Below are 18,441 nucleotides of genomic sequence, written 5' to 3' on the forward strand. Positions count from 1 at the left end.
AGACCCTAGTCTTAAATATGGAGGACAAAACTATGATAATACAGTCAAAAGTCGTTAATCCGGACTCGTCGGGACTTCGGCGATTCCGGATTATCGATTTTTCCGGATTATAGATCATCAGTTTAAATCTCGTAAGATGGCATTCAGAAATTCTAAAATTAAAAATATGAAACCGTAATTTATGAATAATACTTTCTCTTTAATTCTATAAACAGACATAATTTCTTGTTCAGTTACAAAGTTCCGCTGTTCAAGTCCTATAATTGCGGTGTCGAGAATATCGACTAATTTGTCAATCGAAATTGTTTTATTTTTGTCTGTGTCACTTTCTTCACTATCGGAAGCGATATTTTCTGGATCTAGAACCATACTACATATTTCGCTGTCCGTTAATTGATTGATGATTGGTGCATTGTCGTCGCAATGAAAAACTTCTCTTATATCATCTTAATTTATTACCACTTCTCCACATTTCTTTACAAAATCCAATAACTGAAAAATTTCACCTTTAGTTTGCAATGTCCGAAAACCTTCAAATTCGCCGCTATCATCTTCATCCTCCTCACCATGAAATATGGTAGATGGCCATAAATTATGCCAAGCATTTTTTAGTACTTGAAGACACATCCTCCCACGATCTTGCGATGCTCCACACGGCAGATTTTATGCTAAAAAATTTCAAAAATTCTTGAATAGTCTTGCCACTGTTCAAGAAATTTAACATAGATTTTAAAAATGCTGTTTTATATTTGCATTTCAGCGCGTGCACTATTCCCATATCCATAGGCTGAATGATAGACGTACAATTTGGAGGGAAGAATAACACGGATACATTATCTTTCACTAAAACTTTAAGTGAAGTATGCGCCGAACAGTTATCAACAATCAGAACTATTTTTGAGTCATCAGGTAAACCAACTGAATTCAAATGTCGCCGAGCCTCGGGTATAAAATGATTTTCAAACCAATCATTTATCAACACTTGTGTCATCCATGCTCTTTTATTTGCGCGATATATAACAGGGAAAATCGTTACTCCTTTAAACGGTTGAGGTCGTGCATGTTTTCCGATTACGAAAAGTTTGCACTTGTGCGTTCCTGCAGCATTTGCGCACGCTAAAATTGTTAGTCTCGCTTTGGAATCTTTGACACCAGTTGGAGCCTTTTCTTTAGAGGTTGCCAAGGTATTTCGCGGTACATATTGCCAGAAAAGACCAGTTTCATCAGCATTGTAAATTTGTTCTGCACATAATTGTTCACTAGTAATGAATTTGATGATTTGCAGATGAATTCATTGAATTCATTAATCTGCAAATTGTTCAGCAGCTTCAGTATCAGCTGAAGATTTTTCACCAGAAATTTTTAATTGTCTTATACCATGGCGATTTTTAAATTTTGTTAACCAACCTGTCGAATATGTGCACTCTCCATTTAAGTTCATTTCTTCATGAAATATTTTGGCTTGAGCCATTACCATTGAACCCGTCAATGGCACGCTCTCGCTGCAACGCTGTCTGACCCATTCAATCATCACTCTGTCATGATTGTCACTTTTAGCATAACGAACCCTTTTTCTGTTACTCATTGCAACTGGGGTGTCGGAATCCACAAAAAAACAAAAAGTTCCTTTTTCTTTTTGCTTATGTCATATACAGTTGACTTTCCAATGTTATATTCCTTGCATAACTTTGAGACAGGTATGCCTTTATCCAATTTTTGCAGCAATTCCACTTTTTGTTTGATGGACATCGAAACATACTTTCGTTTTGTAGATCCTTTGGAAATTCCAGCATCGGAAATTCTATTTGATATAATCGAAAGTTCAAGTTTACTTTTATAAAATTGCTCTAATAGTCTGCAAAAAATAATAAGCGGGATCCAATTCGAAAATTAAGAAACAACGCAATCATTAACATTAACTGAAATAGATAATTAGATCATTTTAGCTTACACCGTCCGTTATACATTAAACGCGAAGGCGAAAACGTATTCTGCACCTGCGCGCACGCATATGCACAGTCGTCCAGGTCTTACGCGCACGCGTAAAACGCCTGTGCGCATGTGCCAACGCTGCGCATGCGTAGAAAGTTTTTAGCTTTGAGGTCCGAATTAACGACTCTTGACTGTAATCCTATTGTTACTAATGCTATTCACACTGAAACTGGATGTACACTGCTCAAAAAAAAAAAAAAAAAAAAAAATGGGACAGTGCTATATCTCCCGTTCTACTGGGCCGATTGACAAAATTCAAACCACGTTTTTCATGTCTCGAAAGCGCGACTTAGGATATATATTAGATTTATATATAGTACTATTCTAACATAGGTATTTTGACACAAAATCGGACTTTTTCTGAAATAACATACCAATATTTTTACATATTTCGATTCTACGACTCAAATTATGCCAGAATACCAAGTTTTGTAAAAATCGTACGAATAGTTTTTAAAATATTAGATCTCAAAATTTTAGCTCCTCAATGTTAATTGAATTTGGCAAATATTTATTAATATCTCTTTTTTTATTAAACCTTTTTGATTTTTTTCTCTCACATTTCGAAATTTTGGTTCATTCCAAATAAAATTTACCCATTTTTTTGTGTTTTATTTTTTAAATTTCTATTTTTAAATAATTTCTATAGATTTTTCGAAAAAAATTTTGAATCATAACCTATAAAATTTTTACCATCATCTTAAAGTAGGTGTATTTTTAAGCATATCTGCAAAAAATTAGACTTTTTTTTATTCAAAATTTTCTAAGATATACACGAATTTACATAATTTCGTGTTTTGAAATTTGGCACCTTTTTTTTGAGCAATAATAACGCCAAATGTGGTCTATGGATTTTTGTTATATTGAATTGCCACAGCTATTTTTAACCTTAAACTTCAAGTAAAATTTTACGGAGAATTAATTATATGACATTTTTTCCCTCAATTATGCGTAATAAATATTTATTAATACTATATGAAAGGCTATTTTTTTAAATTATAGATGATATTATTCAAATTTTTAACTATTTTTTTTTATTTCTCTCGTATCTTTTCTTTTTTTAAAAAATTTAAGAGTAAGTTTTTGAAAGAGTAAATTTTTACCTTCGGCGTTTTATCGTCTGCTACTTTACTTCGTTTAAATCCAATTGTCTAAAACTGAGAATTTTCGTTTGATATTTATTTGAATTTTATGACATTAACTGCATAATTTATTTCTAAACAAACTGTTGCTTTTGAAGTGGCTGAAAGAGCGGCTGATACTATTATCCATATTTTTAAAGCACAATATATTTTTATAGAAACATAATATTTAGAATAATAATTTTTTTATAAAAGTCAAATTATGATATAAACATACAATCCTCTAGAGACTAAATTAATCGAAGTTCAATGGTTATGTAGAAATGATCTGCAGCTACTTAATGGCTGGATAAGTCAGCAGATTCTGTGGACAAGTAAGAATAATTATATAAACGACACCAACATTCTGGATTCAATAAACAACGAGGATACGATGTTTACTAAATGAATTTAAGAAGTTTTAAAACATAAAAAATCAACTCATTTTTTTTCCTAAAATGTATTTTTGTGCGTAGCGTATTTTCATTATATCCTTAAAATTCTAATTTAGAATGTAATTGTCAAGAACTGAATCCTAATCATCAGTAATATAATAAGTAATTATTTCTGTTATTAATAAATCCTTCTTATAAAGTAATCGCAAATATTTCAAAAAACTTTCTGTCTGAATGCAAACATTTTTCTATGCAAATATTTTTAATTTTATATTAATCAAGATTGCACACCATATTACTTATTTCCACTTCAATTCTTACCGTCAGTTCTAGTAGAATTTACAAATCAATTATATTTAATTAAGGATTGGATTGGATTATTTAATTATGGCAAAGCACACGAGGGCTATCTGCCTAAAGGGAGGGATGCCTTCGTGGAGGACTTTCTAAGGGAAACTGGCTCGTATACACGTTACACATGGGGAAAACCAAGAAACCGCCCATGCGTCCAGCCCGTTCGCGGGATTCGAAACTCGAACTGAACTACCAGTGTTCAGCGTTTTTTACCGCTCGGCCGTTGGTGGGCTATTTAATTAAGGAATGACCATCTAAGTTAAACAGCGTACCGTAACAACATTTCAATTATTGGTTCCGTATCTTTCATGTTACTCCCGATTGGCTAGCTACATGATTTTTAATGAGTATTCGGATTTTACTAGTAACTTCACTTGGAAATCGCGCTTAAACTAGGTTATTTGGTTATTTGAACATAGAAAGAACATGGGAGCTATTTGATTAAGATGCTTTCATAGAGAATCTTTGTAAAGAGAACCTAAAAAACTACGAAAACCCACCATGCAGCCTGGGTTAGACTGAGCAGCAAACAATTAGTATTTAACAATCTTTTCTTTTCCAAATGCTAGGCAACTGATGAGGCTCCAATTAAATCTCCAGTTTAATATTTTATTTGTAAATATTTAAAATATTGTTGTATTCTTTGACACAAAAAGCAGAATTTAAGTTTTGTTAACTCGTTAGTAAACTACCAAGCCGTAGTGCAAATGAATATTCAATTTCTTTGGCAATAATTGTATTCACTTAATATTCTTGGAATATGAGCTAAAGAAGGAACGTTCTCAGAAGATTAAAGAAGTGTTTAAATCCAGTGATATTAGGTTTGTCTTACAAGCTCAGGATCAAAACAATTCTGCAATTGCCCGAGTAGTTGACTTGTAAATGGATGTGAATTAAGCAGATGACTTTTAATTTACGTTATTCAGCCAGAAAACGTATTCCAAATGTTTTGTATTGCATGACAATGCATCTTTCCATTATTCAATAACCAGTCGGAGAACCGCTTGTGTTCGGAAAATAAGTATGTATATTCAATCGTCCTGCATGTTCTTCAAATTTGTCTTCTTGTGATTTTTTTTCTTTCTCAAAAACTAAAGTTGCCTCTCAAAGGAAAGTTTTTTGACATTGAAGAGACAAAATTAATATGACATCTACTTTTAGAGGCATGTCAAAAACAGATCTCTACAAACCTTCTCTTCCTTTACATGCTGTGCAGTCAGACAAAAAGTTACATCAGCGTAAATTCTATAATCTATTTTTATTACACTCTGATTACTTTATTAACATACAGTGAATGTATACTAAATCTTTTCCTTTAGCTTAAGTAATTCGGAATTTTTGATGGAATTGTTGTCGGAACTAGGACTTAGAAGATAAGTCAAATTAAATATTTCGATAACCCAGTAAATTCAAGTTCGAAATTTCAATATTTTATTTTCGGAGGGAGGGGAAATGTTTTCAGTTTTGGTCCATTATACTAAGTATATTTGCTTCGATTTTTTATTTTTCCATAAAATCGAAAATTTTACTCATGGTATACATATAACGCATAGCTTCAAATTAAAATTTAATAATATACAGAGTGGTTATAATTAAAGTTCCACATTGAAACGGTCATAAAAGGAAAACTACTGGATCAAATGTTATCAAACTTGGAAATCGTGTAAAGGAAGTCATGGGAATTTATTTTCCGCAAAAAAAAGGAAGTTCAAAACCTCACCACCAGGGGGGGAAATGGCGCTGTATGCAATATTGTTAAACGAAATATGGGTCGGAATCTAACTTAACCTTTTGTTAAATGGGTTTAATATGTTGTATACCCTTAAGAAACTTTGAAGTAGGCAAATTACCATTTAAAGACGTTAAATTCGATAAATGTCGAGTGCGCCATCCCTGTAAGTGAGAATTTCGTCCGTGAAAACCACGAATTAGCGATTAGAAAATGTGAGATCACAAATCACTCTCACAAGTGCGTACAATCTGGAAATCGTTTTCTTACAGATCGCTAATTTGTAATTTTTTAAGCCTGAATTCGGTACTAAAACATGAAGATACTGATTCAAAACGCTTTTAATCGATTTGGGCCAAAGAAATCTCTCATGTTATCTATCTAGTTCCATTGCATTCTCCTACTGCATTCGATTGCATAACAGTCATTTCACACTGTTTACTGTTGAATGACAGCTAGTTTTATAACTGAACCATTTTTTTCTGAAGAGCAGTCGACAGCTGGACCACTGCGATTGCAGCTCACTTAGAGCCAATATTAAAATGTTTCGTGATACATGAACTGCAGTAACGTGGCATTTTAGATACTACGATTTTTATGCAGGGCAGGGCACCACCTCAAGAGCATCGCATAGTTACTTAGGCATAATTTCACGAATGAACGTCTTATAGGCCAACACTTCCCCTCTTCCCACCAGACCTCAACCTCTGTGACTTTTGTCTATGAGGTTATCTCAAAAGCACTGTTTATGGTGATAATCTAAACAATTTGGCAGAAATGAAAAATGTTATACACTGATAACATTCCTCCTGATATGCTATGTTTAACGTGTATACGAGCCAGTTTCCCTTAAAAAGTCCTCCACGAAGGCATCCCTCCCTTAAGGCAGATAGCCCTCGAGTGCTTTGCCGTAATCTAATAAACCAAACCAAAACCAAACCTGATATGCTAAGAGCTGCTGTTGAGAATGCAGTAACATGATTTAACTTGCTTTCGGAAAATGCTGGACACTACATTGAACGTGCTTTGTAACACGTTTCGGAAAATATTAAACACATTTTAAACAGATGTTTTCGTGTCTTATTTCATTTAACAATATTGTATACAGCGCCATTTTTCCCCTGATGGTGAGTTTTTTAACTCTTTTTTTTTTTTTCCGCCGAAAATAAATTCTCATAACCTCCTTTACACGATCCCCAAGTTTGATAACATTTGGTCCGGTAGTTTTCCTATTATGACAATTTCAAAGTGGAACTTTAATAATAACCACCATGTAAAATAAGCTTTAAAAGTCTGACAGTTTGGTTCAAGTCCCAACTTTAAAATATATATATATATATATATAAATTTTTATATTAATCCTCTTAGAAAGAATGTTTTAAGAAGCTAATTTTTCTCTCGCGTTATAAATTGTATAAAAAAACATGATCTTTAATATGATTTAGATTGTTTCAGCCGATATAAGAATCGGGTTACTCGGTGGTACAGAATAAACCCTGCTGGACTGTTTTATTTCTTTGTCATTTAGCAAAAATCTTGTAATTAAAATATTTATCCTTTGGACTTTGCTTTAAACTTTATTTATAGTTAAAATGACTAGAAAATGAAAAGCCGTCTTCAGCTGAAACGCAATTCATGTAATTGATATTTTAAAAAATTGACAAGAATGCAAAATGTATGGAAGTCTAGCAATCGAAAAATCTTAATTTTCTTGTGTGAGCACTGAAAATAACTGTAGAAGGAAAGAAGAAAATTAGGGAGAAAAGTAAGCAAAAATTTGCAGGGAAATTTGGCTGTCAGACGTACCAAGATGTTCAAGAAGTTGGACGCTTTCGAATATACTTTCAGGATACTTCAAAGAATTTAGGTGTTCAAAGAGAAAACACTTGGACGAGTACACCAGCAAATACCATCAATTGAGCTTGTGTTAACAGAAAAGACAAAACGATATCATTGCAGATTAAAGTGAAGAGCGACTGGTTTTAAACTATATGGTTGTGTAAATTACGTTATAAAACATCATATCGTATCATAAATGGTGAATCCCATGATTTCCTCAGTCGAATTATTTGAAGATTCAGGAGTTTATCCAGTGATGTATGTGGATGTCACTTAAAGATGTTTTTTTTCCCTTCCTGATGAAACAGCGGCCGAGCGGTAAAGTCGCTGAACACTGGTAGTTCGGCCCGAGGTTCGAATCCCGCGAACGGGCTGGCTGCATGGGCGTTTTCGTGGTTTTCCCCACGTGTAACGTGTATGCGAGCCAGTTTCCCTTAGAAGTCCTCCAGGAAGGCATCCCTCCCCTTAGGCAGATAGCTGTAGTGTGCTTTGTCATAATAAACCAAAACCTTTTGATGAAACCAGTCTTTCCTTTCATCTCATAGCTTCAAAATGTTTATCCTCTAAAGACTGTTAAAGGCTCTGACGAAATACTTCGTGAAGAACTTTCTAAGGGAAACCAGCTGTCATACGCGGTACACATGAGAAAATCCACGAAAACGCCCATGCAACCAGCCCGTTTACCGGGGTTCGAACCCCGGAGTGAACTACCAGTGTTCAGCAACTTTACCGCTCGGCCGTTTGTGGGCCTTTATGAAATGGAAGGCGATAACTTTATTTAAAATGATTGTCAGAAATACCAAAATGTTTCGAAAAGTTGGATACTTTTCAATATACTTTCAGAATGCTTAAAGAAACAGAGAAGAAAAATAAATTTTCTCGTAAAATTTAGTATTCGTATTTTTTTAAATTTAAAACTTTTCAATCTTATGATATTTGATTCTTGCGATTTCAAAAATAAAATATTTGACTAAAATATGAATAACATTTTAAGAAACCAAATGTAGGATAAAATTGTGTAAAGCAATGGGCACAATGATAAAACTGTTTAAAGCAGTGTATGCAAGTCATCCTAAGTTAAAATATCGGTTATACATCTCTCTTATTTATATATTTTTTTTCTGAACGGAACATTGAAAGGCGTGTAAAACTGTGCTTTACTGTATTTTCTCTTTAATATAGTATGCAGTTTTCAAGCGCATCGTAGTCTGGGTTACAAAGTATTCTTCCGAAAAAAACGCAGTTCAAATAAATAAAATCAAATTCTGGAAAATTGATATTAATAAATATATTTAAAATGCTCAGTTCGAAGGAATAAATAGAAAATTTTAAAACAATTATCTGAAGAGACAATGCAACACAAACAATTAAAATAAAAGTATAAAAATTTAAAAATGACCTAAAATAATAGCTATGACGAAAAATATATATAAAGAAAACTATTTGAAAAAAAAATAAACGCTGCACCTTTATTTATGCAGTTCGAATAGGGAAATAGAAATTTTTAAAACAGTTATTAAAAAAAAAAAAAAAAAAAAAAAAAAAAAAAAACCGTGCAACTTAAACAATTAAAATAAAATTCGAAAAAGAAAAAATTACTTAAAATAATAAGTTATAATTAAAAATATAATATAAAGAATATTATTTGGAAAAAAGGAACGATGGTGACTTTTTTTCCTAAGGAAACTAGGTTGCCATATATTAAGAAGTTCGCCAAGTGAAGTATTCTTGGCTCAAACTGACAAAAAAGTGCCAACATAAATTTGTGAATTTCTCCGTAAATTTCGCTCCAAATTTTACAAAATTTCATATTTAGGCGTAATTTGAGTCGTAGAATCGAAATATGTAAAAAAATTGGTATGTTATTTCAGAAAAAGTCCGATTTTGTGTCAAAATACCTATGTTATATTAGTGCTATATATAAATCTAATATATATCCTAAGTCGCACTTTCGAGACATGAAGAACGCAATTTGAATTTTGTCAATCGGCCCAGTAGATCGGGAGATATAGGACTGTCCCTTTTTTTTTTTTTTTTTTTTGAGCAGTGTACATACTTTCTTTGATTCCATAAATATAGGATCTGGGAGGGGGACTGCAAGTAACTGTGCCCAGGTAGCCGAAGCAACAAAACAGCAGGAGGGGGATCTAAGTACAAACCAAAAGCTCTTTTAACAAGTAATGAGCATAAAATAGAATTAATGAGAAAGTTTCGGAAGGAAGCTGTTTGATTTTTTCAACCCATAAACATTCTGCTATGTATTATCTTAATCTGTTACGAAGCAAATGAATATAAAACAAAAAAGGTTGTTATAACCTTCATCTGCAGTCATCTGTTTTCTTTCAAGACATAGTGAGAATTTGCTACTTCGTGTTCAGTAGGGTCTACAGTTTATGCTCCCAAAAAGAACTAGAAGACCATACAGTCTTAAAGATGGAGGGAAAAACTACGATAATAATCCCATTATTACTAATGCTATTCACACTGAAACTGGATGTACATACTTTTTTTGATTCCATAAATATAGGATCTGGGGGGGGGACCTGTAGAATAATCATCATAGATATGATACTTGTTTTTTAAAGTATTTCCAGAGTTTGTGATCCATTAATATAATCATTATTTTTTATAATAAAATAAACATTGGTATTAAACATCAGCTGTAAAATGCCCACTTCAGTGGAAGACCAAAATCATCTGAAATCAAGGATTGCTGTCTTAGAGAGATTTTTATTACAGATAACACTCATATGTATTCATTAAATTAAAAAAAAAGTTTGTCTTCTACTACAAAAGAAAAATCACATGTCTGTGATGTGAAAGATAAAAATTTCAGATTAAAAAAGAAAGCTAGTTTTGAAACGACTATCTGCCACTTCACAGACATAACAGATTCTTTTTATTCCATAATGATATTTATTATGTGAATTATTCATTATGCATGATATTATTTTTATATTTTACTGTGGGAATCATTTTAATCTATTTCGAAGCCCAGCCCAAGCCTAAAAGACATAAATGTGTGTGTGTGTGTATATATATATATACCGGGTGGCCATAATTAAACTGACAGTGCTCACAGTGTTCTGTAGCGCGATCTATTTGCGAGAATGACGCCACACTTTGTAGGAAGATTAAACAAGATGGGGGACGAAGGATTCCGCAAAAAAAAACAAATTAGTTCCAAAAATCACCACTAGGGGAACGTTTGACGCTGTGTAATAGAAAATAGAGTGTTAACAAATGCAAATCAATATGGAAATTACCTTTTATTTTGCATTCAAATGAGGTTCAATGTGGCTGCCGTTGTTGTGGACCATATATTGCATTCTGTGCACAGTTTGCGCAACAGCAGAAAGTAACATGTCTGCAGGAATCTCCTGTACAGTCCGTGATATGTTATCCTTCAACGTAGCCAGGTCCTGGACCACTCCTTGATAGACCTTGGACTTAACGGTAACCCCATAGCCAAAAGTCACATGGGGTAAGATCAGGTGACCGAGGTGGCCATGCAGTTGGAAAGTAACGGCTAATGACTCTTTCTGTTGTGAATTTCTGTCGTAGCATCTTTTGCACCCATACAGCAATGTGTGGATGGGCTCCATCTTGCATGAAAATGATTTCCCCCGGGCATTGTCTTTGCTGAAGTGCGGGAATGACAAAGCTGTTCAATATGTGGCGATATTTCTCTCCGGTAACAGAACAGGTATCCGGTCCTGTCGGGGTAATGTTCTCATAGAAGAATGGACCTACGATAAATTCGGCTGTGAACCTACACCAAACAGTTACCTTTGGTGAATGTAAGGGAATTGCTGTGACTGCATATGGTGGTTTGTCATCCCAAATTTGGCAGTTTTGGTATTCACAGTTCCATTCAGGTACAAGTGGGCCTCGTCTCCCCATAAGATTTTCCACGGCCGAGCATTATCCACCTCCATTCTGGCAAGATAGGTGAGAGCAAACATCAGTCGCTTATCATGGTCGGTGTACAGTAACTCCTGTACACTTCTGAACTTGTACGGATAGAAGTTGATAATCTTTCGTAAGATTTTCCATACCGTACTGTAAGGCATATCCATATTCCGAGCTACTCCACGAGCGCTAGAGGTGGCAGCAATATTGTCTGGTCCTCTGTCGACAATCGCCGTGGCAACTGCTTCGATTGTATCCTGTGGTACAGGTTTTCGCCCTCTGTCTGACTGAACCTTCAGAGAACCTGTTTTCTCAAACATCGCAATATTGCTTTTATCCCATTAACTGACACAGGACTGTTACCTTTACGCATTTTTTTTGTGTGTTCTAAAAGGATGAAGAGTGGCTGACGCATTGCACTGGTTGAGGTAAAAGAATTTGACCAGTAACGCACGCTCGACTAAAGAAGGAGACATTGCACATAAACTTTCAATCCCATTGATTCGAAACGTAACGCATTGCCTTTTAAAACCCAAGCAGCTGGCACTGTGTGAATGGATGTAATGTGAAATTTGAATAAAGAACTTCTTCTGCTGCTCAGCATACATGATATTGCGGATCACGAGACTTTATCGATGTTTATGTAGATTTTACGCTTTTTTAAAAGTGTTGCCATATTACACTTGAACTAAATCAGAAAATGTGCATAATAAAAGGTAATTTTATTCCGTATTAATTTTCATTTGTTAACTCTCTATTTTCTATTACACAGCGCCAAATATTCCCGTAGCGGTGACTTTTGAAACTGATTTGTTTTTTTGTGGAATCCTTCGTCCCCCATCTTGTTTAATCTTCCTACAAAATGTGGCGTCATTCTCGCAAATAGATCGCGCTACAGAACACTGTGAGCACTGTCAGTTTAATTATGGCCACTCAGTATATATATATATATAAATACATTAGCAGTATTTATATATATATATATATATATATATATATATAAATATATTAGCAGTATTTATATATATATATATATAAATACTGCTAATGTACCAGTTTATTAATTTATTAGTTTTTAAAATATTTGTATATATTTTGTATGGACATTGTCTTTCAGTTTTTCAATTCTGTTTAGTCTGAGTCTTCTTAATGTTCCATTGGAACTGGAAGGCTGAAAATTTCGAAACTTACCTAGAGTGGTTTGTTCCTTTCACATCTTCAAAATTGTCCTGAAGTAGTACATGGCAATGGCATTGAGTAGATTTGCCATTCTCTTCATATCAAGTTGATTGGGATGCTTCTGATTAGCTATGGCATAGGTTCTTGTCATTTCTTCAGAATGTCCTTGATGCCTGTAATAAGTATTGGTCCCATGGATTGTGATGTGCATCTACCGTATACCCTCACGTAATGTTCACACTTTTTTTTTACTAAAATTCAGGTGCGGACATTATATGAGTCGTTCAAATGTTGCACTTTTTTCCGTGAGTAATTTTGGGTGTAAATTTCATTTCAAACAGCCAATTTAAGTTCTAAGTGGAAGAAAATAGCATAAGTAATAAAAGTTTCAAAGTTGTGTAATAGCTACCTAAAATTTACAAACTCTTTCTCTCATTCACATATATAATATAAATTACCCAGTTTATGTTATCAACACTCGATGCGTATTAGTTCGCACAGGAGTACAATATAGAAGCAAAAATTAACCAACACTTGCAATTAGTACCGCAGCAAGTGCTCTTATTAGGCACATTTCTCATGTTACTGCCTACCCTTGAGCACGCATATTTTTTAAATTTTTTTTTTTCCTATGTTCGGGAACTTGCATTTCGAACCGTAAAATGCACGTCTTGTTTTGTTCGTTGTTGCCAGCTGATAACGCTGTTTGCTCCAATTGCGCACACACTTTTCGTCCATCTAATATACAATTACTGCTTTTCTTTTTCCATTTTTTTGCTCAAATTCTGCGACTTTCAGTTTAAAAGCCACTGTATATCTGTTGTATTTTCCCATTTCAAGCACACTACTTGCTAACTACATGAATTCCAAATGATACTATGAATGACAAGAGAAAGCTTGAAATAAGGTGAATGCTCCAAGGAAGAAGGAGAGGGAAGTGATTTCATTACAAAATAGTATTTCCTGGAATCCAGCGTGGTGAAAATCTGTTTAGACTGCCTTCATTTATTATTATCGCGTCTGCCAATTGGATTGCTGGTGCCAATGTTATGACTGAATAACAGCTACACCAGATTGCAAGGAAAGTCTCTGCTTTCCATCCCAGCGCCAACCAAAGACAAAACAAATGCATATTCTTTAAAGATGTTTATTGACGAATGTTATTGACTAAAGGGGGAAAAAATGATGTTAAAAAATATATTTTAAAGTAAGAAATTTAGTTTTTTGGGTGCAGACATTATAAGGGTCATCTTTTTTTTTTTTTTTTTACATAAGTTTTATTTGTAAAGTTGGGGTGCAGACATTACACGAGCGTATACTTTACTACAACTTCTACAGCTGTGGAGTCTGAAAAATTGTGGAAGATATGGGGCTTATTGAGATAATAATAATAAGTAAGGTAATAGATGCAATATTAACATGTTTTAAAATATTTCCAAAGAGGTATCATAACTAACTCATTAATAGTGTTCTTTTTTCCAGAAAAGAAACCTTCCTCTGGATTTACTAATCTTCTTGTTAAGACCAGGTAATAGTTTTTTGGTGATGAGTTCATTTTGGCTCTTTCTAGCATCTTTATTGTATTCTCATCATCCATCTCTAATGCTAGCCTGACCTTGATTATAGGCAAGTCTCAAACTCTTCCATAGTGCATTGATTATCCTTTGAGTGACTTCAAACCATTCCTTCTATGTCAGTGTTCTATATCAGGTTTCAACAGTGTTATATTTGTCCTTTGAGAATTTTATGGCATATCAGATGAAAACTGGCAAACTTTAAATTACCAGCTGGATAATGCCATTGTTTAAATTTTCTTGAAGATGCTAGTTGCTTTTAGTCCAGATGAAACAAGGCAACTGTTTGAAATGAGACAAAAAATCTATCTTATGAAGATTTTAATTAAAATGCTTTTGATTTCTTGGGCAATCTGACATAAAGTCTTGTTTTTCAAGATTAAAAATTTTTGCCGTCACTTTTAAAGGCAATCTAATAAAGTTGCATATTAGCTTCATGTATGTTTATTTTCCAATCAGAGTAATTGCGTTGCAAGGCAAGTACTGAATTTTTAGAAAGTCATACTTAAAAATCCAGTTCCTCCTCCAGGTCGTTTAGTTGATCAAGAACATTGCCAAGCAATATTATAATTTCCTTAGCTAGGAGCAAGTCTTTATGTATCAGTTATTTTATTTATTTATTTATTGTTATTTTTTGTGGTGGTGGCGATTGGGGGGGGCACAGGATGCAAAGACTTGCATTTGCTATTCCCTGTTAAAAATTTCATTAATTGACTCAAGGCTTTTGAATTCAGGCTTCACCAGTCAACCTTGAAAGCCAGTCTTGATTTAATAACATTGTTACTTAAAAGCTCTGACATTCTGTAAATGATAAATTAGTAATGGGTTGGGTTTCAACTTTAAGTTTCTTTTTTTCTTTCTTTCTTTTTTCTTTTTTTTTCTTTTTCTTTTTCTTTTTTTTTTTTTTACATTAGTTGCAAAGATGAATATTAATCAGTCTTTCATAGCCTCTGGAGGACATTTTTCTTTTCTTATTAAGTTTAATTGGGCAACTTTCTCAAGTTTGTCTGCATACAGTTCACAGTATACAGTTTTGTTATGCTCACAGTATACAGTTTTGTTATTATTTTTGATTGATGTAAGCATTTATTATGCGAGAAAGTAATGGGCAAACATTTTGAACAAAGCAGACATTTTGTGCTTGATTCTTTTTTGCATTTTCATTCAAACATATGTTATTTGTATATTAATAAATGTTGTAATAGTTGATTAATATAAATTTTATATTTGAAATATGTTTCAGCCTTTAGTCTCTGATCTGGATAATACATTTGTTCAAAATTCAAAGTGTCTGTCTGGAGGTGAAAAGAATTCTACTGCTACTGGTGGGATATCAGTTTTAGATGACTGTAATCCTTCCAACTTCCTTCAGAAGAACATTTCCACTTCTTTTGGAAGACAATTGTCCGTCCCTGGCACAACTTGCCACAGCTCATCCAGCAGTCCAAAATTAAGTGTGTCTTTTAATTATTCTGGTGTCTCACTTCCTGGAAGTCCATCACAACAGAGCTTTTCCCCCAATTTAGAAGCAATTTTCAAACCCGATAGTTTTGTGTGTAGTAGTCCAAAACAGACGAGGAAGACGAAAATCATAAGTCAGCCATCCAGTGAAGCTCATGCTTCTTCACCAATACAGAGTAATTCCTTGCCTCGATCACCCTCATTTTCTCAGTCTTCCATGAGTGCAGGCTATAACAAGTCCAGAAATCAAGAAGCATTTGACTTTGACCCAGTTACTTTCACATCATCATCACTTTTTAACCATAATTATAAATCCTCAGCTGCTGATCAAGAAGAAGTAAAATTTAAATCGGCATTGGGAGTTCTACCTCAGCAAAAAGAGGCTCCTTCACCTGATCCTGTATTATCAGATAAGGATAGTTTTATAGCTCAGGTAACTAGAGACATTGCAAAAATGAGTACTGGCACAAGATTTGGAGATAATACATCTGGGAGCAAATCTTACGCAGACTCTCATTTTTCATCATTGTTCAAAAGTTGATTGTTCTTATTCTGAACCCTTCTTTTATCTGATGACTTCTCTGCCGAAGTGTAATTATTTCTCTGTAATGTAGTTTTTAACTGATACACAACAAATAATTTTGAGATCATTACCATTTGTATTGTAATAGAACTGTATTATGTGTTACATCAATTGCCAATTTTCAGTAGGTGAGTCTGTGCCGTATACATTTTATTCAATTTTATTTCATAGATGTTACAAACAATTTACTGCAAACAAGAGAGTTGTTTGTAATAACTTAGTTATTTGTTACTTTCCTTTTACAAATACCATTTCTAAGTAATTTTTATTTAAATTTGTTTTAACTTGGATTTGAATTAAGGATTTCTTCTATGGTTAAGGATATTAGTCAAACTAATTCATTTCCCTTAAGTATTTTTATATTTAAAATTTTTCATTACATTTATATACATATATATATATAATAGTAGAAATAAAACTTGGAACAAAAGAGACCTATGTGGTCAAGAATTTTGCACATTGAGCTGCAAGATTTAAAAATAATTATAAAGAAGAGAAAAGTTCAAAAGTGATTGCTTAAAAGTACATTTGATACTTTAGTTCCAAATACTTTAGTTCCAAATTCCATTTGATACTTTAGTTTACACCTTGTAAAAACAACAACAATTAAAATTGTGTAAATTTTGACTAATAGCATTTTAGCTATTTATTTTAATTTGTACAATTGCCTAACTAGTCTTTCTTGTGTATTTTTTTCATGCTTATAGTAAGTTTTGCATTTACAATTTTAAATTTCTTGCGCGTCGAGAAAAGAAGCTAAAACCATTGAGACTTACTACATTTAGATAAATTAATTTAATTTTTCTTTTAATAAATTCGTTTTCAGTCTCAATTGTTTTCGTTTTGACGAAACTCGTTAAGGTATTAGCTGGATTCGAGATTTAATTCGCTTTCCCTTGATAAGTCCAGATTAAACCTCGAGTTGGGCTAATTTACCAGTTATTGCAATTTTTTGTACATAGTTTCTGTGTATTTGAAATGATTTTTAATTTAATTTTTTGCTTGCATCATTTTAAAATTTAAATTTTGATATTAAATTTATTAGTTTTCTCTCATCCCTTTTTGATTTTGAAGTTACCTCATTTTGTAATTATTGCGTTAAGTTTTTATGCCATTACTTTTACCTCTTCAGTATTGCATTGTTGTTTTTACAAGGTGTAACTATTTTACTTTGGAACTGCAGTATCAAATGTACTTTTAAGCAATCACTTTTGAACTTTCCTTTTCTTTATAATTATATATATACACATGTGTATGTCTACAATCAGCATACACTAGATAAATAGTATTTATAGAATTCTGTATACCATTTTTGTCTCAGACAAGATTTTACATCAGAATTTTTTTTTTACAGATTAAAATCTTAATAATTGCACAATAATTCCTTTCACTTTTCCTTATATACAAATATAGATATTAATCCCTATTGTAATTTATGCAATGTTATATTGCATGCTGTATTCACAAATTGTTATTAGTTTCTTTGTTATATGATTTAAATGCATCAGAAATGAATTAAAATGTGTGCCAAACCAAAACTAGGTGATCCCAAGATCAGCTAATATTGTATGTATTATTGTTTAAATATTTCATGCATTTTAGGTATGAATTTGAAATATTATGTAACAAACATAAGCTATTTTCATACAAAGTTAAGAGTAATGTTAAAGAAAATAGTTATATATTTGCTGCGAGAACAATGTATCTTGTCCACAAAATACAAATTTTCATTTGAGAGACTCACTCTCTTCCACAATTTTCTCTCAAAAGTGGTAACTTTTATTGAAAAGATTATCTTAGTCTTTTGAAAGGGTTTGAATTGGTATATATACACCATGTCTGCAGTGGTTAAGTCCTTACTTGCCTTTTATTTTTACAACTGTTTGTAATAGACACATACTTCCAATTACTAAAATTTGATAATGAAGCAAAGATTCATATTTTTTACTTAAAATTATAAAATGTGAAATTTAACTTTCTACAAGTTTCTTCGATCCCTGTAGAAAAATTTTTCACTCATTAAAAAAAAAAAAAAAAAAAAAAAAGAGAGAGACCAAGATATTGGATTAAAAAAAAAAAAAAAAAATTGAAAATCACATTCAGGGGCCATATACAAATTGAAGGACAAAATGTTTATATTTGTATGTATCTAAAAATAAAATATCTGTTAGAAAAAGGTTTCTGATGTCAAGGGATTATGTGACAAGCATTTCTATGCATATTATTATAAACCAATTCTCAACCAGTGGAACACGTACCACTGTGGTTACTCAACAGAAAAATTGGTGGTATGCAAAGAAAC

The 18,441-nt window shown here is 32.8% G+C and overlaps 1 protein-coding gene across 1 annotated transcript in view; it reads left to right on the top strand.

Annotated features, from left to right (window-relative positions):
• The window catches only part of LOC118192498 (carboxyl-terminal PDZ ligand of neuronal nitric oxide synthase protein-like), a 116,640-nt gene extending 98,456 nt beyond the window's left edge, over positions 1-18,184 (top strand). Inside the window, exon 10 of the mRNA XM_035363494.2 lies at positions 15,339-18,184. Within this exon, the coding sequence (XP_035219385.2) occupies positions 15,339-16,097 (759 nt within the window). The 3' untranslated portion in view covers positions 16,098-18,184. The remainder of the gene's footprint in view (positions 1-15,338) is intronic.
• Positions 18,185-18,441: the final 257 nt, after the last annotated feature.

This window comes from Stegodyphus dumicola, chromosome 12 (genome assembly GCF_044657685.1).
Source record: "Stegodyphus dumicola isolate Sdum_Otavi_A_Nest chromosome 12, ASM4465768v1".
Taxonomy (NCBI): Eukaryota; Metazoa; Arthropoda; class Arachnida; order Araneae; family Eresidae; genus Stegodyphus; species Stegodyphus dumicola.